Source organism: Heterocephalus glaber, unplaced genomic scaffold (assembly GCF_053883595.1).
Source record: "Heterocephalus glaber isolate CG9 unplaced genomic scaffold, H.glaber_assembly_v1.0 deba00001457, whole genome shotgun sequence".
Lineage (NCBI taxonomy): Eukaryota > Metazoa > Chordata > Mammalia > Rodentia > Bathyergidae > Heterocephalus > Heterocephalus glaber.
Genome location: NW_028258305.1, coordinates 11,160,806 through 11,187,551, shown reverse-complemented (window position 1 = coordinate 11,187,551; position 26,746 = coordinate 11,160,806). Strand labels below are relative to the sequence as shown.

The following is a 26,746-nucleotide window of genomic DNA, read 5'->3' as shown; positions in this document are numbered from 1 at the left end:
TGGTTACACAGTTTGCTTTTACAACTGTAATAAATTTCATAATTCCTTACTATTATTGCTATAAAGAGTCAGTTTTCTTGCAAAGAAATTTAAAAAGAAATTAAGAAATGATGAAGAAAAGTCTTACTCAAATATTTATAGTTGGGGCCAGGGATTTAGCTCAGTGGTTCTGCTGCCTGCCCCACAAGGGCAAGGACCCAAGTTCGATCGCTGGTACCAAAACAAACAAATATTTATAATTACTACAGTTTATAACTTCAATATATCTGAGTTTATATTTGCTATCATTTCCCTTCAGCATAAAGATATTCCTAATACTCTCCTTTTGTCCATCTGAAAATGTCTGTATTTCACCTTTATTTTTTATTGGGTAAGAAGAGCTGGATCTATATTTCATTTCTGAATTTTAAAGAAATTCTTTAATTTGATACATAAAAGTACCAGAGAAATAAAAATATTTTATTTGGAAGTAATTATAGAGTCAAATTGCAAAGATAATGCAGAGAGCTCCTATGTACTCTTAATCCAGATTCTCCCAATGAAAACTTTTCACATAACCATAGTATAATTTTCAAAACTATGAAATTGACATTGGTTTTTTTACTGTCAAATACAGACTTTATTCAGATATCACCAATTTGTTTTACATTTACTCATATGTATATTCCTAAGAAATTTTACTGTATTGTTTAAAGCAACTACCATTATCACCTTTCAGAACTGTTCCATGACAACAAAGAAATCTCTCTTGCTGCTTTGTAATGATGACCTTTTTCCAATTCTAAACTGAAAAGCACTGTCTCTTCTCCATCTCTGTAATTGTGTCATGAGCATGTAATATAAACCTTCACTTTTCTTCAACATAGTACTGGAAGTCCTAGTGAGAGCAAGTAAGTAAGAAAAAGAAATAAAGGGTGCCCAAATTGGAAAAGAAGTCTAGTTGTTGCTGTTTCAGATCACATGGTCTTATATGTAGAAAACATCAAACACCAAAAAGCTATTAAATATAATAAATGAATTCAACAAAGTTACATGATACAAAATCAACATACAGAAATCATTAACATTCCCATAGGCTAGTAGCCAGTTCTCTGAAATAGAAATCAAGAAAGCAATCCCATTTACAATAGCTACAAAAAATAAAATATATAGAAATAAATTTAACCAAAGAGGTGAAATGAAATACTGGGACCGGGGATTTAGCTCAGTGGTTCTGCCACCTGCCTCGTGAGTGCAAGGTCCTGAGTTCAATCCCCGGTACCAAAAACACCCCAAAAAACTATAAAACACTAATGAAACAACTGAACAGAATACAAACAATGGAAAGACATGCACAATCACAGAATGGAATAATAAATATTGTTAAAGTGCCCATAGTACTTAAAGAAGTTTACATATTCAGTGCAATCCCTATGAACATACCAATGACATTCTTTACACAGCTAGAAAAAACCCCACAAAAATTTGTATGGACTCACAAAAAAAATCAGAATAGCCAAAATCATTTTGAGCAAAAAGGACAAAGCAGGAGGCTTTACACTACCTAACTTCAAAATATATTATAGAGTTATAATAATCAAAATAGCATGACATTGACGATAAATAGATCAGTGGAACAAAGTGGAGAGCCTAGAATAAACCCACACATCTACAGACAAGAAATTTTTGATGAAGATATTAAAAATACTCATTGGAGAAAGGACAGTTTTGTTTATGAAGGATGTTGGGAAAGTTGAATGTTCACATACAGGAAAATGGAACCATAACCCTGTCCTTCACCAGTTACAAAGATCAACTCAAGATAGATTAAAGACTTCAATCTGGGACCTGGAATTATGAAAATACTAGAAGAAAAGATAGGGGAAATGCTTCAGGACATTGGGGTAGATGAGTGTTTGGAAAAAACCTCAAAAGTAAAATAAAGCAAAAATAAGATTACATCAAACTAAAAATTGTGCACAGCAAAGCAGAGAGAAACTATAGAATGAGAGTATTGTGAACTATACATTTGATAATGCCTTAATACTTACAATATTTAAAGAGCTCCAAAACCTCAATTGTACAAAAAAAAAAAGACCTGTCTAAAAGTGGGCAATAGACCTATCTAGATAATTTCTTAAAAGAAGACATACAAATGACTAACAGATATATGAAAAGATAGTTGACGCCACTAACCATCTGGGAAATGAAAATCAAAACCAAAGTGAGATATCATCTCACTCCAGTTAAAAATGGTTATTATCAAAACAACAAAAGATAACAAGTACTAACAAAGATAGGGAACCCTTGCACACTGTTAGCAGGAATGTAAATTAGTACGGTTTTTATGGAAAACAGTATGGAGATTCCTCAAAAAAAATAAAAACAGAAATAGCATCTGATTCAGTAATTCCACTGCTGGTTATATAACTGAAGGACATGAGTATGTCGAAGAGATACCTACACACATTCATAGCACTATTCATAATAGCCAAGAAATGGAAATAACCAGAAAACTGGAACATGTACAGGGTGAAATAATATTCAACCATAAGAAGAATAAAGTCCTGTTATTTGCAATAACATGGATGGAATTGGAGATCATCATCTTAAATGAAATGATCCAGGGACCGAAAGGCAAGTAGTGCATGATCTCTCTAATATGTGGAATCTAAAGTTGATCTCACAGGAATTAAGAGTAGAATGGTGGCTACCAGAAGCTGGGAAAGTGTGGAGTTGGAAGGAATGGGAAGTGATTGATTTGGGGTACTGAGTTACAGTTAGAAATAAGAAGTTCTGGTGTGCATGTGTAGTATGATATCTATAGACAATGATAATGTACAATGTATTTTATTTATTTGTGGTACCAGGGATCAAACTCAGGACCTTGTGCTTGCAAGGCAGGCACGGTGCCACTGAGCTAAATCCCCAGCCTAGTACAATGTATTTTAAAAGCTAAAAGAAAGGATCTTGAATATTTTCACCATAAAGAAGTGAGAAATATTTAAGTCGATTTAAGTGTTACACGGTGTACACACATAATGCCCATAATTATGTACAATTTTTTTGTTAAAATTTAATTTATATTTACACTTTCAGTTTCTCAGACCAGAGAAACTATTCGGTGTTTACACGTGTGTCCTATTTATTTCTCTTAAAGAGTATGGCCTCAATGTGCATCCATTTAGCTATAAATGTCTCTAGTTTCTCATTCTTTATGGCTGGGTAGTCTTCGATTTTATAAAAAAAAAATTTTTTTTTCTTTATCCAGTCTCCAGTTGATGAGCAAATGGGCTGTTTCCAAGTTTTAGATATTACAAACCGTGCTGCTATGTACATGGGTGCACATATATCACTGTGGTATGATTCTTTTAATTCTTTTGGGAAGTATCCAGCAGGGGAATAGCTGGGTCAAATGGGACCTTTAATCCTAGTTCTTTGAGATATCTCCACACTAATTTCCACAGTGGTTGCACCAGTCTACACTCCCACCAACAGTGGAGAAGGGCTTATTTTCCCCCACAGCATTTGTTAATGCATAATAAATAATGTGAAATAGGAAGAAAATGTTTAAAGGGGAAGGGAAAGTAGGGGGGGTAAGGGAAAGGAAAGAAGGGAAAAGGAAAAAATGGAAACAAGTCTTTGTAAATAGGGAGGGGTGGAGGGGTTGAAGGGAAGGCAGGGGGATAGGGAAAAAAATAAGAACCAAGATATATTATGTAAAGGTACAAATTCCCAATAATGAATGTCAGCATATTGTATACTTAAAATGTACCAATACAATTAATGAATAATAAAAGAATTTAAGATGGCAGCCAGGAATGGTGGTGTACACCTATAACCCTATTACTAGGGAGGCAGAGGCAGGAGGATCCCTGAGAGTTGGAGGCCAGCCGGGGATACACAGTGAGTTCAAGGCCAGCCTGGAATAGTGAGATCTTGTCTCAAAAACTCCACAATATAATGGAAGAGTGAAAAAAATTAATTTATAAATAAAAGCAAATAAAATCTACTATGTATTATATAATTTGTTGAGACTGGCTTTTTTTTATTCACCATAATGCCCTTGAGATTGATCCAAGTTTTGCATGTATCAGTTCTTTTTTTTTTTAATTACTGAGTCGTATTCCAAAGTATAAAGTTATCTTTGGAAGAACATTTGGGTTGTTTCTGGTTTGGGGCTCCTTACTGTTTAGTTTGTTAGCTGTAGGGCATTTTTGGAGGCCTTCTTTATTAAATTAAAGAGGCTCACCTTCATTTTCAGCACAGTGATAATTTTTATTCTTAACAGGTATTGGATATTGTCAAATGCTTTTTCTGTATAACCTGTATGATCATGTGGTTCATGGCCAGTCTTCCTTCTCTACAACTTTCAAAGTTCTCATTGAAATTAGCAGGAGGAATAGGAGAGAGTGCACTTACTCTGTCTGTCTGGAACTAGATACCCATGCTTTCATTTTGAAGTCATTGTTGGGTACAGGAATATTTTCTTTCACAACTTCAAAAGTATTGTTTCCATTTTCCTGGCAGTGTTGTTTTTCCTGATAGAAAGTTAGCAGTCATTATCATTGATCCCATATGCTGTCATAGTTTACATCTTGAATGTCTCTCAGAGGCTCATTTGTTGAAGGTTTGGTATCCAGCTGGTGGCATTAGTGGGAGGTATTAAGTGGGGATTAAGCTAGGTTACTTGGGCAAGCCTTTAACCTTTCCTCCTTTTAAGTTGATTCTCCGGTATTCTGTCACACTGATGGAAAGGTAACAGAGAAAATTGATCCTTAGTAGTGATGTTGTTGAAACTACCTGAAATGATGAGGAAAGGAAGCCTTTGGAATTTATTTGCAGGACACCTTTGTAAAAGTTTGGAGTGGGCCAGAGAAAGCCTATAATGCTATACTCCAAGCTTACTGGGCAGCTATGTGAGGGTTTAGAAGACCAGAAAGCTACTAGAAAAGTGGACAGCAAAGGCTGTGCTAATTAAGTTTCAGATGGAAATAAGAACTCTGTGGGGCACTGGACTACAGGCCATCCTTGTTATCCTGTTGCAAAGAATTTAAATGCTGTGTCTCCATACCCTGAGACTTTGTGGGAGGCCACATTTAAAGGTGACAGAGTAGTTTATCTGCTGGAGGGAACTTTAAGGCAGAGCAGCATTCAGGCAGAAGCCTGGGTAATCCTTGATGCTTTTAGCCAAATTTACTATAACAATCAGGAATTCAGAAGCACAGGAGAACAATTAAGAAAACTTGTTGTTTGGCCACAAAAAGGAACACATTTAAAGGTGTTCCAGCCAGACAGGATGGTGCATGCCTGTTATCTCAGCGCTCCAGCTGAAATAGGAGGACAGCTATGAGTTTGAGGAGGTCAGCCTGGGCTACATGAGACCCTATCTCAAAAAAGTCAAAAAACTAAGTTAAAAAATATAAGTCTTCTCAAGTAGTGTGCAGTTGGTAAAGAGATTAGTGCTGTTGAAAAGATGCCAAGTACTTCGCATTGGGACAGAAGATATCTTGAGAGTATTTTAGGAATCACAAGACCCTACCCATAATCAGCTCAAAAGTGTGAGTATAAATATAAATTCCATTCAATGATTTTTCCTTTGAGGACAAAGCTCCAGGGCACTGTGCCCACCCAGGACTGTCTTGGGTATCATCTTGGGGTTTATTTCAGCTGGTAAGGTACTCAGTACCCACTGTATCCTTGCTTCAAGCAGAACTGGTATACCTTACACTGACAACAGATCCTATTGTCCAGGTGATGCTGGTTTTTCGGGCATGCAGAATCTGAATTACAGTGTCATAGAGGCTTTCACCATGATTTGTCTTGCTTTGGTCCAGTATGTGCTTATTTTCCTATTCCAACTTTTTAGAATGTATTTATCCAGTACCATATTTTTTGTTTTATTTTTGGGGGGAGAGTCTAACTTTGTAGTCCAGGCTGGCCTGGGACTCACTGCAACCCTCCTGCCTCAGCCTCCTGAATGCTAGGATTATAGGACTGTCCCACTCACCCAGCTGCCATGATACTTTTGAAGTATATAACTTTCTTTTTGATTTTTATAGGGGCTCACAGCTGCATTTGACTTGAGTTTCAGAGACTTTGGAATTGGACTTTTGTGCAGTGTTCAAATTGTTAAGACTTTGTTGACTCTTTGGAGATGGGCTAAATGCATTTTACTCTGAGAGGGACAAAAGCCAATGGGCCAGGCATGGAATGCTATACTTTAGATCTTGAATGTCCTCCAAAAGGCTTAAAGGTTTGATCCCATGGTGCTACCAGAACCTTTAAGAGGTGAGGCCTAGTAAGAGGTTAAGTCACTAGAGACATTTCCTTGAGGACATCTTAGGCTTCATCCCCTTCTCTCTTACTTTCTGGTCATCATGAGGTAAGCAGCTTCCTTTGCCATGCACACCTGCAATGATATATTAAGCCAAAGGCAACAGGGTGAATTGATCATGGTCTGAAATCTGAAACTGTGAGCCAAAATAAACCTTTTCACCTTTTAAGTTTATTTTCAGATACTCTTGTCACAGTGACAGAAAGCTAACACAGTATCTTTCTGGTTGCTTTGAGGATTTGCTTTTAATCTGGTTTTCTAGATTAAAACTTTGTCTTTGTGTTTATTGTACTTACCTATTTGGTTGTCATCAAATTAGAAGTTTTTGGCTATAACTTCATTGTTTCATGCCATACTTAACCCTCCTACTTCTTATGAGAACCAAGTACGTATGTTAAGATACTTTACCTTTTCCACTTGCAATTGAGGCATTCTTTATTTTTAAAATTACTTGTTTATCTTGCAGTTGGGATTTTTTTATCTGATCTCTAATTGTCAAAATAAGCTATTAAAACTTCCTAGTTAATTTTTCATCATCTATGTTGTATTTTTCATTTCCAGAAGTACATTATGCTTTTCATCTTTCTGCTGTGAATCCTGTTCACTAATTATGTTGAACTTTTAAGTCCTTGAACACATCTATGCAGACATTGTCTAGTTGTTGCTTGGTAATTCTATCTAGGACTTCTCTAAGTTCTATTCTTTTTGTCCTGATTATGGTTCACATTTTTATATATTCTGTTTGTATTAAAGTATTATTGTGCGCTGAATATTGTGAAGGCTATGTTCGTTAGACTCCAGGTTTTACTGTATTTCTTTCAGGAGTTTTCTAGCAATTAATTTGTTGGTGGTTCAGTTTAATCATGTCATGACTTCTGTTTAGACTTTTTTGCCTGGTTTAAAGTTAAATATAACCTTAAACTGTGGACTTTATAAAGTCTGGGTTGTCTTCCTCTCCTTATAAATTATGGTAGCTTTGTTAATTTTGTTTTCCTTGGTTTGTTTCTTGACAAGGTCTTCTTGTGTAGCCCAGGCTGACCTTAACTTACATTCTTGTTGCCTCCCTTTCCTGAGTATGGGGACTCATTTGCAGATGCCTCATAGGTTGCTTCACTTCATCTTACTCTTTTTCTATTTATTTCATGGGCTTTTAGGGCAAGAGGGGAAGTCAGATAGCCATTACTCATGGCCACAGAAGAAGTGGCACTGATATTTTCCATAACTCCCTAGTTAATTCTAATGTGTATTCAAGGTTAGTAACTGCTTTAATGAAGGGTTTCTTTATAACAGCACTGTTGGCATTTTGGGCTGGTTTAGTATTTCTTGTGGGGTGGCTGTCCTCTGTGCTGGAAGGTATTCAGCAGCACTTATCCACTAGATGCCAGTAGTGCCTCCTGCCAGATGTAACAATCCAAAAATGTTTCCAGAAATTGTTAACTGGCTTATGTGGAGCAAACTCAACCCAGGTTGAGAGCCTGTACTCTAGCAGAATAGATTATTACTTTGCCTTAAACCTTTGTTTCTCAAAGCATGGTGTGCAAGTCAGTTGTACTGACATCACCTGTAACACAGAATCTCAGCCCTCTCTCCCCTCTGAGATCTGCATATTAACAAGATTCCAAATGATCTGTATGCTTTCTCCCATTTGAGAAACAATGCCAAAGACCAGGGACCAATAACACTCTTTTTAATGTTGGCTATCAAACCCAGGGCCTCACACACAATAGACAAGCACTCATACCGTGAGCTTCAACCTTGGCCAGCAAATGTTTCCTTAAGCAGCTTGATAGAAAATATTTTAGGCTTAAAGTCTGGGTAGTTTTTTGTCAGAACTATTCAACTGTACTAATTCAGTGAAAGAGCAGCTTCAGACAATATGCCTGGATCTGGCTGTGTTTCAATAAAACTTTATTCACAAAACATGCATGGTACTGTAGACTGTCTTTCCCCATCAGACCTCAGACAGTTAAATTCTTTTATATGTAGCTTCCCATTGGATTTCACAGGTTGTTGCTAAGAGCCAAGTTGTATGGGTTAAACAGCAGATGATTCTTGAAATAACAGTAGCTTGATTTCTATTAACTAGGTGATGCTATCTCTTACTGCCACAAATAAGTTATATATAAATGTTTATATGTGATTTGATGGCACAGTTCTCTTACTTTGCATGAAAATGATTTATGGGTATACTGGAATAATTATTCACTTATTTTGCCTCTAGTGAATAAAGCTGATAGAACTTTAGGAAAATTGCATTTGTGTGACTTTGTTAGTGCTCAGACAGTAGAGACTAGTTATTTGACTCTCAAATTTTTAAATTTACTTCTTTTAAATAGCAAAGCTAAAGAGCCTTCAAAACATCTCTCATCTGTTTTGTGTCTCTTATGACCTTCTAAAACTTTGCATTCCAAAATTGACTCTTGTGGGGGAATGGGGAATCTGAAGAGTTAACATCTTAAAGGATGACGGTTTGCTCTTCTGAATAGTGATGGTATTCCACCAGATGTTTCTGGAAGAAACTAACAATAAAGATTTGCTTTGTTTTATAAAAGTCTTTTTCTGAATTACTTGTAAGTGGTACAAAGGAGGAGGCATATCAGAGATCACAAAAGTGAAGCAGAAACAGAACAACTCTGGACTTTTACCCAGTTAAGCCAAACGGAGAAAGGCCATTCCTGAGTCTTTGGCCAATAGTAATAATGGTGAGAACATTGAAGCAGCTCATGAAACCCACAAAAGTAACCAGTTAATTTGTTTTACATTAATAGCTATTCAGTCCGTAATGGCTAATCTATGCCTATAAAGCTCTCTAAGAGACATTATACAATACACCAGTGAGATGGTTTTGCCTGGCAGTATATAAGGCTTGACTGAAAAATACAGTAGATATTTAAATATTTTTAAAATCATTACAGTAAAAGATCCATTGGCTTTAATCCCCTCAAAATACTCCCTCTCACTTCAAACACACTAATCTCATCCAGCAGTTCTAGAAGTCCTATTTCTATCTTCAGATGCCCTGTCATGGCTGCCTCAATGTCCTGAATCAATTTAAAACATTTATATTTCATGGTCCTATGGATTTTGAGAAAGAGCTAGAATTCACATGATGCCAGATCCAGTGAGGAAGATGGATGGCACTTGGCAGCAGGATTCACTGTATTGTTGATCATACCTCTTAAAGCTACAAAAGACTTCCAGAACTGCTAAAGAAAGTGGCAAGAATGATGGGTTAATTATGTTCAAAGCAGGGGAAGTATTTTTGAGGGTGATTTATGGCGGTGTATATTTTACTGTAATTAAAAAAAAAACAAAAAAACCCTTCAGAATTCACCATATATTTTGATCACCCCTTTTATAGCCTTATCCTTTACTCAGTACAAAGAATCATCTCTGAGTTGCCATTATGTGCAAAAGGTGTACATTAGCATATTAATGATCAAAAGCTTTCAAATTATGGCAATCTTACATAAGATTTGGCCTTTTATAATCTTGCCAGGAGACAAGAGAATTCAGTTTTCATATTCTATCCTGTTTTTAGATTATAAATTTACACGGCTTAGAAGAACCAACCAAATGAGCCAGATTTGTCTGTTAAATTTTATTTAGCATTCTTACACAGTACAGGAAATACATACTTGGGTAACTCATATCTAAAAAACTATATATTTTTTTCCATAGGAAAACACAAGACGACGACAAAAATACCATGAGTCTTCAGAACTTCTGAATGAAGTAAACAGTTTCCCAGGAAAATCTAGCTATACATACCTCCAAAATTCATTTCATGAACCCTATCAAGATTTTACACATACTATCAACAAGTCACAGTCCCCACTTTGGCAAATGAACACTTCCACAATTGGTATGGAAGTCACAGACTTACAAAGTTCTGCCAGATTTGGGCCTACAATTTCCCAGCATACTCTTAGTGAAGAGACAAAGGCAGATGTAAATTGTTATGGCCTCATCATAGTTTTGCTTTTGATACTGATATGTCTTTCTTTATATTTTCTTTGAAAATATCAAATAAAATCCTTTTGATAATTCTTAAAGTTTCCAGCTCTTCATAGAAATATTATGTTATTTCAAGGTTTCCTTCCAGACATTTTCAAGGTAATTGGCTTTAAAAAAGAAAATATATTTTAATAAAGTTTGTGGGCACTCTAAACATTTTTCTTTACACTAGTAATAGTGTCACTATAATTTGGAATATAATTTTCTGAAGTTTCAGATCATCTAGGAAATTTAGAAAAGTAGTTAAATGTTTTTGATCAAACAGAATTTAAAACTTAAAATGATCGTGCTAAGACATCTTAGAGGAACTTACCTTATTACTAATTTGTTTAAATACAGAAAATAACACGTTTCAAAAAGTTTTAAATAAGCCAAACTATATAGATTATCTTTTATACTACATTATTAAATGAATTACTAATGGTATAATGAATTCATTATACCACATTACTAAATGATTGGTAATTTACTTACCTTACTACAGTATGGACATTCACCAAATATGATGTTAAAACTCTGTCTACTAGTAAGTAGTCCTCTCAGCCACTGAAAATTTTAAAAAGAAGCAGTGTTAGGGCCGGAGATTTAGCTCAGTGGTTCTGCTGCCTGCTTTGCAAGCGCAAGGACCCGAGTTCGATCCCCGGTACCAAAAATAAATAAATTAAATAAATAAAATAAAAAATAAAAAGAAGCAGTGTCAGAACAATTATAAATTACAGATACTCCAAAGATCATTTCCTTTCTTTTTTAGTGCATTTTGTTTTTATTCCAGAAGGTTTACTTTAATTGTATTTTATAAGAGTAAGGGATACATTTTCTGAGCCAATGCCAGATTATTACTATGTTGAATAATGAGGGGAAATAAACATGAAATGTGAAGTGTAAACCACTGATCTAAAAGCAAATTATGGCCCCCTTTAAGAAACTAATAGAAATTATATTTTCTTTACCCCCCAAATAAATATATACACCAAGACATACAAGTTCTTGGGTTCATATACTATCCCTAAATCCATTAATCACATAGTAAGAACTCCTACCATAAAACATACCTAACGGCTTTTGTAAATTTAGGTCTTAATTCTGGTTTTAATCACCAATAGTGGCTTAATTCTCAATCCACTGATTACAAGCATAAGGCAGTTTTTAAATATTAATACTCATTATTACAAAAAAAAGAGAAAATTCCCTCAAGGTTCTGTAATTAGATATGGTATTTTGTGATTTTATATAAAGTAAATTGACATCTATCTTTAGGTTTTTTATTTCTAAAGTACACATAACACTAAACTGCTGCTGTTAAGCATAAAGGGAAAGAGGTGACAAAGGGAGTCTGAAAACTAAAAGAACTATAAAATGGCAAGGTGTTTTGTAATCATATCAACTGGGCCCTAAGTGCTATGGAAAGTGAATATCCAAAAACAAGAATGGAAGAAAATTTCACATATAGTAAATAAATAAAACATTGCTTAAGAGGGCTGTGAGGGCTGGGGATTTAGCTCAGTGGTTCCACCACCTGCCTTGAAAGCACAAGGTCCCAAGTTCAATCCCCGGTACCAAAAAAAAGTGCTGTGAAATGTTCAGATCACCTACCATTATAAATAACAAAAGAAGGATTACTGCATTTATTCTATACATATATATATATATATAAAATCTAAAGAATAATAGATGCTACCTATGTGCTAATTCCTTTTCACTACACTATTTCCATCATCCCAGTTGGGTGAATCAACAGTTTGCATTGTAGTTACATAAGATATGTATGGAAAGATTCCTTTGTATCATCAACTTAGTATGTTATGGAACAATTAGGTAGTCCAAGTATATAGCCTGCATTGATATTCCCCCATTCTGCACATCTTTGGACATTTCTTCATTAATTAGTAACCATGATGAAGAAATAAAGCACACAAATATCTAGAATAATTTAGTAAAAGAAGTTAACTGCAAATGAGGGGGCTACTTATTAAGTAAATGGATCTTAAGTTCTGCTTATTTCAAATATGCATAGTTCGCATGTTCTGTTAGCTGAAGAAAGTCTTGCTGATGTTATTTTTTTATTTTAGTTTTACCTCATATAAGCATATTTTATGAAAAGGCTGACCACACTGGGAATTATTGCACACTTGATCAGGAATGGCGCCATCAAGTTGATAGGCATAACAAATTCCACAATCCATAGTAAAATCCTTCAAAAGAAAAATGTTTATAAGCATATTTCTTTAAAATGTAGATTAGAAAGAACAAATGATATAGACCAGTGGTGCAGAATGTATGGCATGCATATTTTTCTTTTAAGACAAAAGATGTAATTTATGAATTGTTTTTTCTAAATTAAAATCTCAGTATTCAGGTTTAATTGCAGTGTTGGCACTTTGTGATAAATAAGGGGGTTTTGGGTTGCAGTTTGGGCACTCTAAAAGATTTGCCATCACTGACACAGACAATATTACATTTTTTAAAATGTAGTTTTTATAAAGTGACTATTGCTATATTGTAGAAAATATAATCATACCACTACTTACCACCTAGAAAAGCTACTTGTTAGTGTTTCCTTTTTCACTCAAAAATAGATATACTAAATTTCATTTTTGGCTGACAAGATTTTTGGGCTTTAGGAATTTCCCATATACATAAATATAGTGTCTATGTTGTATGTAAAGATAGGAACTGACATAAACTAGTGATTACTAAACTTCAAAATTCTGCAACCTTAGCAACTTTGTCAAAAATCAATTGTACTTTTATCTTTGCAATAGTTTCTATTCATTTTTGAAAAACTATACTTCCATCCTTCACACTTATATCAAGATAATTAGAACTTTATTTTGGTCATCAATAACAGACAGTATAGAAAATCCAAACATTTAATTAGCTACTTTGTTATTAATAAATATGACTGTCATTAATCCCTTTGTTGTTGAAAACCATGAAAAAAGTCCACTTAAAAAACACCAATCAAAGTTAACAAGGTCTTTGATGAAACTATTACTTGCAGTTCAGAGGTCTGTGCTGTAACAGTCTTCCAATTCCCTTCCTTTTTAGCCTCATTTTTCTGAGAGAAGCATTTAAATTTCATTACACAACACTATGTGAAAGAGCAAAGCATGGATAAAACTTACAGATTTTTCCAGGATAGTACGAGTTGGAAAATCAATTTCTAAAACATCTTTCAAATTTTGTAATAGACTATATTCTGGATCCCTGAAAAATAATGGAGAAAAGTTCTACTATAAAGTTTGTAAAATCATTGATAATTAACAATTATATTTTCAATGTACCTACCACAAATGCATGTTTCTGCTCAGCTTAATTCCCAGGGGTTTTACAACTTCATATATTTAAAAGAAAAAAAAAAGTTTAAAAATTTAGGGTTTGTTGCTGTCATTCTGTAAAGGAACATCTGATATATAATTTGTTTCTTAATTAGTTGATTTGAAAATCGAAATCAAATGTTTAAATATACAGTTCCAAATGAGACATTTTTATATGAATAATTTCTACTACTATTTATCAATGATTGACAAGGATTTCATGATTCTATTAAAAATAATAGTTCTCAGATCTTGTACCATGGTCAGCTCCAAGGAAGCAGCACTCAGGAAGCATAGTAGGATGCCTGGGGTCTACTTCTACATTTATGGAAGCATTATTCCCTGGAATGAAAGATTAAAATTTTTAAAAGTCGAAGAGTTCATCAAACAAGCCCAAAAACATAAAGGAATGTTGTCTAGCTGCCAGTTTTATTGTATGCCCAAGAAAAGATGTTTTATAAATAGCATTTATAAAGGTAAGTATCAGTTTAACCAAAAGAACTTTGAAATTATGATGATCACTAAAGATTCAGGGATGTTTCTAAACATGTTTCTAAACAACAGTTAATTAATGAATTCAGATTAAATTGGGATTCTGGTCAATTCTATTACAGTAAAGTTTAAATAGAAATTTCCTATAATGATTAAAACTTTTAATATCAAAAACTTCACAGTGAAAGAAATAATGATCTGCTAGACAGGTGGTCCATGCCTTTAATCCCAGCTACTCTGGAGGCTGAGGTAGGAGAAGTGCAAGTTTGAGGACAGCCTGAACAACAAAGGAAGACTATCTCAAAATAAAGAGCTGGGGATGGTAGAGTGTTTGCTAAGTATGCATAAGGGCCTGGGTTCAATTCCTACTTAAAAAAAAAAAAAGTAATGATTTAAATTATTTTCATGTCTGTCTTTTTTTTTTTTTTTTGGTACCAGGGATCGAACTTGGGTCCTTGCACTTGTGAGGCAGGTGCCGGAACCGCTGAGCTAAATCCCAGGCCCTTCATGTCTGTCTTGAAAAAGAACTAGGTCAAATGTAAAGACTAGTGATACAATAAATGGTAAAAATAAAGTTTAAATTTTATGAAAATTTATAAAAACACTTTCTGAGTTCTTTTGCTCCATCCATATGGAAGCTTTCCCTTGTAGTTGAAAAAGGATTCAGTTCACATTAAATTGAAAATTGTTCATTTACTAACAAAAACAATATTTTGCAGAGTCTGAAAGTATTTCTACTTTTGAATTCTTCACTGGATTCAAAGTTTTAACTGTACAGGAGTATAGTATAGATTTCAAAAACTGTACTTATTTTGAGAAGGTATTTCATTTTTATGGGGAAAATGTCTCCATAACTTCTATATACTGTTAAATGAGCCTTCTGCTAAAGTTGGCAATAATATAAATAGAATTGTTACAAATCTGGCTAAGAGTTATCAAGGTATATATCTATTCATTATATAAAATAAAATCAAAGAGACAACCTCATTTGTTCATATATTCTTTGCTATGAACATAAATTTCTTAGTAGCCTTTAGCAATTACTAAAGCCTTCAGAAAGTACTTTCACTTAAATGATAGCTACATTAACTAATCTTTCAATTAATTTGTTCAAAATTTGGTCCTAACGTGGGAAATCAATGCCTGAAAAGGAGTGAAAGAGTAATGATAAATATAAAGAGTGAATAACAACTAGACAGTTTGTGTTGGATAAAAATATAATTAAAAATATATTTTAAGAATAATTACAGTATTTTAATGAGGCCATGAAAATAATAAATTACATTTCTTTGTTGAAACTATTTTCATTCTTAATCTCTACTTGTTCACAAATATATCATAATTTGGTTAATTATTCCAAATTAAATACTATTATACATTTCTAAACTGGCAAAATAACAATACTATTTTTAGAACATGTCACTTCCCTCCAATTACAGATAATCTATTATGCCTAGGTAGAAAGGTACAAAAATTGTTCACTAATTTAGATATGATCTACATCAGAATTTTAAAATGTCCTTCAGAATATAAGCCTTTCAAAACATACCTATTTAGAGGAAAGAGATAAAGGGTAGTTTAAAACCAGGCATTGTATTTAACATGGACAGAAATACAGTTTAAAAGATCTAAAATCTTGAGAAAGATTAACTCTAAAAGTGACTTTGTTTTGGTTGCTTGTAATGAAAATCCACACCATTTCATAGTCAATTCAATATAACATTACAGGAATATTTATTGCTATACCATATCTTACACTTTAATTTCACATATTCATCATAAAAAATTTACAGTATTTAAAATATATTCTATTCTTATTTTGTGCTGGTTAATGGCATGGTCTACTTCAGGTGCTTTTATCCTCTATTTTTGTCAAAATATAGTACCTATATGATTAAGTTTTACAGATGAAGACTTCATTAATTCTAACACAGCTTTTTTTTCCCTAAGTAATGTAACTTTGAATAACTTCCACTTCACAATTTCTGTGCCAATTAAAAGCCAATTAAAGGCCGGGGATTTAGCTCAGTGGTTCTGGCGCCTGCATCATAAGCGCAAGGTCCCGAGTTTGATCCCCGGTACCAAAAAAAAAAAAAAATGCCAATTAAATACTCTGTTACTTCCACTCTCTTATCACCTGTTATACTGAAATTTCCCCTTTCACCTAAAATATTTACATTTAAGTATGTGGTGATAAAATAAATCATAATTTACCCCAAAAAGTAAAAGCTGACTCCATTCCAAGAATTTTCATCTAAGATTTCAACTGTCATCTTTAGATTTATTTTAATAATACAAAAGAAAAGTCTGAAAACATCTGAAAATAAAATTCATAGTCTTCTTTTGTCCCTACCTAATGCAATTCTGCGTGCTGTTGCACTCCGTGTAGGTTTCTGTGGCTCAAGTACCCAGGTCTTCTCATCGATTTCATCCATTACATCCCAAAATGCCTTCAATGATTCTAATGCTGCCAAAAACTGACTATGAATGCTTATTAAGGAGCTCTGTGAAAAGAGGAAAGCCAAGGAAGTTAGTTATATGGCACTCTATGGTATATTAAGTTTCACTCAATTTAGAAATTTAGAAATTCTAACCTGTTTCGTTTCACCAGAGTATAAACTAGAGTCCACTCTCCCTGCTTTGCATCTCTTCACCTACATTAGCATTAACATACTGTCACTAGACTTTATAGCTTAAAACCACATTTTAATAACTATATCACTAATATGTATATAATTTTACTAATGCATACCATATATCTGATGCATTCAGAATAGTGTGTAATTTTAGTGTGAGAATAACCTTAATTTCATTTTTTGGTTACAAAATGAAGTTGAATACAGTGCTATTTATAACTTGATTAAACTATCTTTTAAACACTTAGGAAATAAATTTGCAGACATAATTAGACAAAAAGTATGAAGAGGTTTAATATAATTTTTAAGGATTCAAACAAATTATGACTTTTTTCTGTGTTTAACCTTCAGTCACTCTCTGAATCCACTGTTTCAGACAATCTTTTATGGGAGTTAGCTTAAATGGATTTTCACTAATAAATAAGTAAAGCCATCACTTTCTTTAGAAAACAATTTAGTTTTTACTTTTAAACAGTCTCGAGTTTCTCATAAAACAATGTTAAGTTTAAAAGATACAACTACAACTACAATTATAAATAGAAAAAGTATTGGTAAGATGAGTTTTAAAAGAATTAAGGGCTTTAGACACTTTTTCAAATAAGCAAAACATACAAAGTCACTGAAAATAGTGTAAGTATATTCATCCAAAATTAAGTGACACAATACAAGACTCATACTTCTACAAGATTCAGGCAGTCCAGCTTGAAAGGAAAAAGGCATCCTTAAGAACATTTTCACCATAATTTTAATAAGTAATATTTTATTTCTGTAATAAATTTGGGGATTAGAGTACATGGTAATTTGCAAAAATGGAATTCATTTTATAAGATTAGACCTACCTACAGAAGAAAAAGTCTTATCTTCAACTTAAAATACTCAATTTGAAACCATATTCAATAAACTGTCTGTAAAGAAAGCTAGTCTTTGTTTACAACACATCAAATAATATAAAATGAAATAAGGAGGGCCGAGGATTTAGCTCAGTGGTTCTGGCGCCTGCCTTGCAAGCACAAGGACCTGAGTTCGATCCCCGGTACCAAAAAAAAAAAAAAATTAAATAAGGAAATATACAATGAAATTATGTCCTAATAATATAAAATTAAATAAGCAAACACACAATGAAATTTGTCCTAATACAATTCATTACAGTGACTATGAATAATGTGTCTACTAATAGTTCTGCTCAATACTAGAAAATGATGGTGTTAAAATAGTATATTGCTTAAAAAATATATTGTTGGGCCAGGGATTTAGCTCAGTGGTGCTGCACCTGCCTGGTAAACACAAGGTCCTGAGTTCAATTTCCAGTAGTGGAAAAGGACTGAGGGAGAGGGAGAGAGGGAGAGGAAGGAAGGAAGGAGAAAGGAAAGGAAAGGAAAGGAAGGGAAGGAGGAGAGGGGAGGGGAAGGGAAAGAAAGGGAAAGGAAGGAAGAGAAGGGAAGGAAGGAAGAAAAACGAGGAAAGGAAAAGAGAAAAGAGAGGAGGGGAGGGGAGGGGAGGGGAGGAGAGGAGAGGAGAGAGGAGAGGAGAGGAGAGAAGATTGTTTATGATCACAGACTCAAGTTACATCTTAAGTCCCATCCCTACTCTACCACTTAAGGTCAGCTTTGCATCTTTGTCAACAAATTCCTTAAACTCACTTAGCCTTATCTGTTAGCAAGCCTTCTATCATAGTAATGATGTATCTGAGATAATTAACTTATAAAGAGAAGGGTTATTTTGCTGCATTGTTTTAAGAGTTTCCAGTCTAGTAACAGGAAGACCCACTGCTTTGGGCCTCTGATGAGGGTGCCAGATGAGAATGACAGGGAAAGTAAGGTAAAGTGAACTACTCACCTCATGGCCAGTAAATAAAAGGGAGTGAGGAGGAAGAGGCCAGAACCCTATAATTCTCTTCTAGGGCATGGCCCCAGTGACCTAAGGACTGACCACTAGGCCCCACCTCCTAAAGGTTCTAGCACCTCCCACCCCAAGAACCAAGCTTTTTCCACGCATCGGCCTTAGGGGACACTTAATCAAACACTTCCTTCTGTAACATGGAGTGATGTTAATCCTCAAAAAATTTCAGATGTCAATAAAATGGTAACTGATTAGCATAATGTGAACATTTCAAATTTTGTAGTCATTTTTACTTATTTATTTGGTACCAGGGATAAAACTCAGGACCCTGCACTTGCAAAGCAGGTGCCGGAACCACTGAGCTAAATCCCCAGCCCTTGTAGTCATTTTTATAAGAGATAATCTTTGACCTAGAGACATTCACAGCGTAATAAAGGAAATAGCAAATATGAAAATATCAGTACCAAATTAGCAAAGGACTGATACGCTTAATATATACTTGGTTATTCATAAAATCAATTATAAAATAAAGATATTAATAGAAAAATAGAAGGTAAAATAATAATTCTCTAAAGACAACATATGATCTAATAAAAAATAGCCTCATAAATTTACACCATTATACCTCTAATTGCAGAGCTTCTGGATAAAAGTAAATTAGAAAAGTCTGAGTTAGAGAGTGGTAGAAAAAAATGAAGTATGCTGGATAGGGAATCTACATTCTCCAACATAGCTTCTCCTTAAGTAACAGCTCAATTCCATGTTTTGGCTCCTCTCTTACAGCATTCCCACTATAAGTTACTACTTCATTCCAGAACCTCATCAAAGAAGCTAGCAATTTGCAGATCCTAGAAGACCTTGATCTATGCTCTTAATACATTCAAAAATAATCAATAGTACTCTAGTTCCAAATCTGCTCCAATGACTTTTCCACTTTCTCGGTGTGAAAATTTTTTTCTTCTTTGTACTTTTTACTTCCTACAAACCTTTGCTTAAATAGAAATAAATGCTCTATTAGCCACCCTTTCATTTCATATGCATAGCATAGTGAAATATATATTAAAGTTAATTCAATAAAATTAATATTTCAAACATGTGCCAGGGCTGTCTTGGGTTTTCTGATACAAAGATAAAAGCACCCAGCTTATAAGAAGTCACAGCCCTAATTTGAAGAGTAACAAAGCGTTTGATCGTAACCAAGACATACTTAGCTTCTCTAAGCTTAAACACTGCATTTATAAATGTGGGTGTACAGTAGATAATTTTTAAGGTGATTTATAGTCTTAAAAGGGAAGAATTCTAAATACTGTATACTGCTTGAAAATCCATAAGGTAGGTAATATATTTCACTTAAAATACCTATAATCCCTTTTAAGTTGTCAGTTACTATAATGTACTCCCATTTATTTTTAATTCTCATTTGCAGATTTTATCAATCAAGTTATATAAATACACATCTATTAAACAATGCATATTCAATTTCTTTTTTATCAAATGTTTCATATCAAAAATAGCTTTTATATGAGAATCAAAATATTTAGATCACATTATATTCTTCATAGTCCTATGTATTTAAGGGAAATGCATTGCATGACTACTATTATTTTCTAAAATACAGGGCAAAAATTAGTCTTCCAAAATACTGATGTTTTGAAATAGGCTTATAACCCACCAACTCCTAACATGCATAGTGAACTAATTATATGGCTTAAATATAATGAAGGTCTAAAAATTACACCCAGATTATTTCAAATGAATTTACTGACAAAAGGAAAATAAAATGCTTTTTTGTATATTCATACCTGTACAATATCATGATTAAAGAAAATATAATTTAAAAGATATAAAACAAAAAAATTGGGGAGGACAATAAAAAGCAGGGAAAAAAATCAAACAATCTAATCAATAAAAATACACATAAGGCTGAGTTTCCTTAACACAATAAATTCTCTTACAGAAAAGTATTCCAGAAACCAAGGTAATAATGCAGAAGCTTCTCAGCGAAAGCTTTTCTGTGACTGGAAGAAGGATGGTAAATAACATCTTTAAAATACCTCAAGGAGGGAGGAACGGACAGTGGGAGGGAGGAAAGGAGAGAATGAATATGAAACAAGGTAAGAAACAGCAGTCTAGTACATACTATTTCATCTACCTCAAAAGGTTTGCAGCAAAGGACCATGTTGAAGGCACATCAACCACAATAGATAATTTTTAAAGATCTGTCTTATAATGTGGGAAAGGACTGTAGCAAAAAAAAAAAAAAAAAAAAAAAGTACAGCCTAACAAGAGAAATTGGAAAACTATCTCAATAACACTACATGCATAGAGAACACAAGAGCCAAATTCAACAGAAAGATATTCCTTGATACAAAGTCTAATCTTCCTATAGTGAAAAGGCCACAATAATTTTTAGAATAATACTTTTAAAGGAAAACTAGACATCTCCAAATGATTTGAAAAGAGCAGGCATAAATTAAGAAATCAGCCCAGTATTAGGTTCACCTAAGTTACTTAGTGAAATCCTCTGCACCTAATTCAGTTATCTGGACTGCTCAGTAATACAGACTTGTCCATAAAAAGATCTTTATTTAGGATCCTTGTGTTGATCACTACAATTTTATGAGGATACCTAAATGAAAAGATTTCTGAATAAATCATCTATTCAGTATGATACCATTCATATTTAAATCCTGAGATCATGAACCATTAGAAAGTTAGTCTAGCCAAAGTTCACCAAATCATGATCTTACAAAAAACTACAAGGCTTATTTTATGTCTTAAATAGTTTTGCAATGCTGAAGTACAGATCAGTCTACATTAGCAATACTCACCAACTTTTATAGTGGAAGGTATGGATGAATCTAGTATTCCAATATTTGAGCAGGAGAATGACAGGTTGGTTACTTTGTTCATGTTTAATAAATACATCAACAAATAACTAGGTGTCATTCTAAAAACCTTGAAAGATATCACATTTTCTAATCATTGCTAATGAATCATAAGCCAATGGAAGGTAGATTTTATGTTTAGCTCCATGATGAGAGGATATAACCTTACTGAAAGATGTTCATGGCCTGGTTTCTAGAGTCATCATCTGCTGATGAATTATTTGTATGTTTAGGGCTAAACTCCTCAAAATATATGAGGCAATGTTAAGAAACACCTTTCTTTTATTGCACAAACAAAGTAGGTTTAAGTGCAACTAAAAACAGTGCCTATAGCCCAGTGAGTTATAAAGAAGTCAAAGAAAACCTTTCAAATTGTGGTGACAAGGGAAGTTAATAACAATTGTGAAGATTACAATTTTCTAGGGTGAAGTATATCATCTGAAAGCTTAGTGCAGCTTCTGATTTATGAATTGATCTAAAGAAGGGCTGTCAAATTCAGCTGTTAAGGAAGTCATACATAGTTGCATAGGTTTTGTTGTTCAAGCTTGAAAAGCAAGTCTTAAAAGAGCAAAGAGGATTTGGGGGGGTTGGGGAGTGTACCACATAGCATCTCGCTAAATTGTTCAGGGTAGCCTTGAATTTGTGGTCCTCCTGCTTCAGCCTCCAAAACAGCTGGGATTACAGGTGGGTTCCACTGTGCCTGGCAGGAATTTTTTTTTTAAGAAGATAAATTTCCATGCCATAAGTGTGACTGGTATATTTGAACCTCCGTCTTACACCATCTTTATCTATAGCATATGACAATGTAATTTCTCTGAGCTTGATCCGCCCTCAAAAAGCAAAGCCTGAGACAGAGCTTGTGTGGAGACAGTTTACTAAAAACAAATTTAGAGAATGGGAGTGGAAACTGCAAAGGGTGAAACAGATTAGGGAAAAGCCAAGATTAAGGGAGTGTTTTTAATCCCTTAATTTTTCAAACCATTAAGGGTGTGTGGTCAGTAGTGGCTTTAGGAGAAACTGTAGAGTAAGCCCCTCAGAATTCTTGTCCAAGAAATGGAATCCAAAAGCATTTATTTACTGGGTTCCATTCCCTCTGGTCAAGTTGCCCTGAAGAGAATTAATTCTCTCACATATCCAGGTTTGGTCACATGCATACCTAGTGGCTCCCACAAGCATCTTTGGGGCATGGAGGTGTGTGTGCGTGTGCGTGTGCGTGTGAGAGAGAGAGATAGAGACACAGAGAGAGAGAGAAAGAGACACAGAGACAGAGATACTGAGATATGAAGGAAAGAGCAGGAGAAAGCTGAGGTGAGGTGTTTTGACAGGATTCACCATTATGAAGCTGACTGAAACAATGTGTTTTGCAGTTAAGTATATTATGAAAACTTCACAAAAAATCCATTTACACACAGCTCTGATACCAGTAAAAGGAAGTAACAAGAATATATGTAAGTAACATACCTTTAACATATCTTTAACATGTTTAACATATCTTTAAATAACAAGAATATATGGCTATATAGAACACTGCCCATGTTGGGTTTTATTACTGAGCTTAATTCTTCATCTATTCTAAATACTAGTACATTATTAGGTATGTGATTTGCAAATATTTTCTCCTAGTCTGTAGCTTTCATTTTCATCCTAATAGTATCCTAGAGCAGAGAAATTTTTTAATTTTAATCAAGTCTAATTACCAATTTGTTCTTTTTTACAGATCTTGTGTTTAGTGGTATATTAAGAAAACCCTGCCTAACCTAAAGCCACACTTTCTCCCATGTTTCTTCTAGAAGTTTTAGATTTTATACTAAGCTTATGATCCACCAGGAGTTAATTTTTTTTATGCAGTTGAAGTTTCTTCTTGGCACACAAATACCCAACTATATTAGCATCACTGGCTGAAAAAACTGTCCTTATATTGAGCTGTCATTATACTTCTGTTGAAAATAGTTGTCTGTATTTGTATGGGTCTATTTCTAAATTATGTATTCAATGATCTGTCTACTATTATAACAATATGACATTATCTTAATAAGGTAGGTTTATAAGTCTTTATATCAAGCAGGATTAGTCTTCCAGTTTTGTTTTCAGAGTTATTTTGACACTCTATATGGTCCTTTGCTTTTTCAAACAAATTTTAAGATAATTTTGTCAATGTTTAAAATAACTTTGTTGAAATCTATAGATTAATTTGGAGAGAAGTGAATTTCTAACAATATTAAATCTTCCAAGTCATGAACATGGTATTTCTCCACTAATTTAGGCATTAAGACAGAAATATGGAGGCATTTCAATAGAGAAGATATGTAATGATAAGCACATGAAAAGATATTCAACACTGAATACCTATTATAGTAACTAAAATGAAAAAACAAAACAAAACTGATCTATACCAAACATTAGCAAGGTAGCTAAACAGGAATTCTGAAACACTACTGTAGAAAATGTAAAACATCACAACCAATAAAAAAATAAAAAATAAAAAAAAAACACAACCAATACTGAAAAAGTTTGGTAGTTCCTTAAAAAATTAAAGATATACCTCCTATATGATCCAGCCATGGTCCCCTACCTAAGTATTTACCAAACAGAACTGAAAACATGTTTATATAATACCACTGACATAATGTTCACAGCAGCTTTATTTGTAATAGCCAAATCCTGAAAACAATCCATATGCACAACAGCAGATGAATGGAGAATGTATCTACAAATAAATAGGAATAAAAAGTGAACTACATTACACGCTACAACATGGATAAGCATCAAAGTAATTATATTGAGGAAAGAAGACTTAAGTACACAAAATTATAAATGAGTATATAAAATTATAAAAAAATGCAAACAAAGATACAGTGACAGGAAATATTTCAATGTTTCCAGGGGACTAGGAAGGCATGGCAGGGATAGGAGGGAGGGACTACAAAGGGGAAAGCTGTAAGTTGGGTGTGATGAAAATGTTTATTATTTTGATTATGGAGATGATTTCATGAGTAAATATTAGTCAAAACACACTGAACACTTTAAATATGTTCAATGTCAATTATAGCTTAATAAATACAGCTTTTTAAAAAAACTCATTCTGATTTCTAAACAGTAGTTGATCTACATGGGAGTAACTTCTCTGCAAGTTTCTCAACAACTAGGAACTTAAAAATAAACATAGAACAGCAACATTTCTTAAAGTAGGGACAAGGATATAAAATAACAGTTTAAACACCACTTAGGAATTAAAGGTTATCAATTTGTGTGTGTGTGTGTGTGTGTGTGTGTGTGTGTGTGTGGTATGCACTGGAGAAAGAAGATATATATAGAAACCATGATGCCAGCTATTCTCCCTAATAGTTATTAAATTATGTTAAACTAGGAAAGCACTTAAGCAGAAAAGTGTGAACACTGCCAATCTCAAAATGTAACGCTTATTATCTTTAAAAGCATTTTGTTACTTTCATAATACCTGAAGTGAAGTAATAATGTCAGTCACTTAACCAGATCTTAGAGTATAATATCTTCATCTTAAGGACTATTATTTCCAGTATTTTAATAATGTTCACATAGTCCCAGAATGTGATCTTTTGTGCTCTGATGACACTTAAATTAATAGCATAATTTTCTGGTACTTGCAACATTTGCTTCCCATTCTGATTTTTTTATACTTCCCTGTAAGACTTGAAGATAAATCCTCTAATAATCATTTTTGTCTTTATCTTTGGGGGATTCAAAAAGCTTCAACAGAATAAGGAAATATTAAGATATTAAATTTTAAGAAATTTAATCTTCATATTAATTGCAATATTTCCATGATCAGGTGACAAATCTAAATATTCAGGTCACTGATCTTATTTGCATGCTTCATTGATGTTCTCAACTCTTTCTATAAATATATCTATATAGATATATCAACTTTATTTAATCAAATTCTGCTTTCTGTCAAGCAACCCATAAGGAACTTTTATCATCTCTTACACACTTAAAGACTATTTTGACTACAGATTACTGTGCATTTAAAATATTTGCTACTATTTTTGATACATGTAAAAAAGAAGGTATCTACCACAGGGCCAAATCACCTCGTGTGTACTCATCAAAGAATGCATGGCTTTTTTAAAAAAAGAAAATGTCAAGTACATGTTGAAAACTGGCACTTTCAATTTTGTCCTTAGCTATTTTGTTATAGATTTTTAAAAAATCAGGCCAATTAGTAAAAAATAAACAATACAGCTTTTTGTTCTTTAGGGTGTACTGAAAAAGGGGACTTCCAACAATAAGAAAAAAAGCTGTACTTAATTTTCTATCATTCATACTAAAAACAACAAGGTTTCAATATATAGTCACAAGAATATTTACTTTTAGATAAATATGAGACTAACAGTGAGTGCTGTTGGCTACCAATGTTATTCTCACTGCCAGAGCAAGGGAACTAACTACAGTAACACAATTTTAAAAATAAATACTGTTCCACTGTCTTTACTACCTACCAATTCCAGTATTCTAGTTCGCTTCACTACATCTACCGGCTAAATTGGTTTGACTTCTAATAATCAACTTCTATTTTGTGAAAATAAAATGGGGGTCATGGAGGGTGTGGGTGGGGTGATTATTTCCTGGCTGAAAGTATTACTATCGCTCAGTGATTCTAGTAGATACTATTTGAATTAACACTTTTCATAACTGAATTATCATTTTTGTCTTCAATCCACTGAATTTTTATCCCCAAAATGGCCATTTACTTTTCCAAAAGGATAGTCTAAAACTCCCATAATAAACATATCAAATTACCCTTTGGATAAAAAGAAAAATCAAAGTACAAACACTTTATCAATTTACCAGGCAGAATCCTGACAGGAACAAAACATGAGATACAGAATGTTAATGAATTTTACATGTTACAACACATTTGCTTCAATATTAGCTAAAATAATCTTGCTTTATTTAAAAGTATTTTAAAATATAAATCACAACATTAAGAAGCCATTTAGACACTGATGTATTTTTATTTTACTTGGGATACCTGTTACATAAAAATATTTTATTGATTTACTCTAAATCATTAAGTATTAGTTTAAGTATTAACAATATGTTAACCAATAAACTATAAAACCAAACAATATTACTCTTAACATCTTTTATTTATATGCTCATAATACAATGTAATACAATCATCTGCCACATCCATAGCCTGGTGAGACTGACAGTCATTTTTCATTAGTCATCTCTATTTCACTTTTGAACATCAGAAAA

General features: G+C 33.5%; 2 protein-coding genes across 16 annotated transcripts in view; one reads left to right on the top strand and one right to left on the bottom strand.

Moving 5' to 3' along the window:
* Positions 1-26,746, bottom strand: part of Fancl (FA complementation group L) — a 96,910-nt gene that overhangs the window by 26,560 nt on the left and 43,604 nt on the right. For 2 of the 6 annotated variants that reach the window (XM_004867247.4, XM_087216354.1), the window contains exons 8-14: positions 16,496-16,646; positions 13,909-13,992; positions 13,622-13,667; positions 13,459-13,540; positions 12,409-12,525; positions 10,808-10,879; positions 10,317-10,440 (exon numbers count right to left, since the gene is read on the bottom strand). In XM_004867247.4, the coding sequence (XP_004867304.1) occupies positions 10,405-10,440; positions 10,808-10,879; positions 12,409-12,525; positions 13,459-13,540; positions 13,622-13,667; positions 13,909-13,992; positions 16,496-16,646 (588 nt within the window). In that variant the 3' untranslated portion in view covers positions 10,317-10,404. Of the gene's footprint in view, positions 1-4,401; positions 6,392-10,316; positions 10,441-10,807; positions 12,526-13,458; positions 13,541-13,621; positions 13,668-13,908; positions 13,993-16,495; positions 16,647-26,746 lie in introns of those variants that run through there. The other 4 variants (XR_015453098.1, XR_015453100.1, XM_087216353.1 and 1 more) reach the window with 4 other exon arrangements.
* The window catches only part of Vrk2 (VRK serine/threonine kinase 2), a 150,768-nt gene that overhangs the window by 98,703 nt on the left and 25,319 nt on the right, over positions 1-26,746 (top strand). For 3 of the 10 annotated variants that reach the window (XM_087216349.1, XM_087216348.1, XM_087216347.1), the window contains exon 13: positions 20,575-20,649. The exons of 3 other annotated variants lie outside the window; for them this stretch is intronic. In XM_087216349.1, coding sequence (XP_087072475.1) covers positions 20,575-20,649 — 75 coding nt within the window. Of the gene's footprint in view, positions 1-9,997; positions 10,366-20,574; positions 26,321-26,746 lie in introns of those variants that run through there. 4 more of the 10 variants (XM_004867245.4, XM_021246341.2, XM_021246340.2 and 1 more) reach the window with 2 other exon arrangements.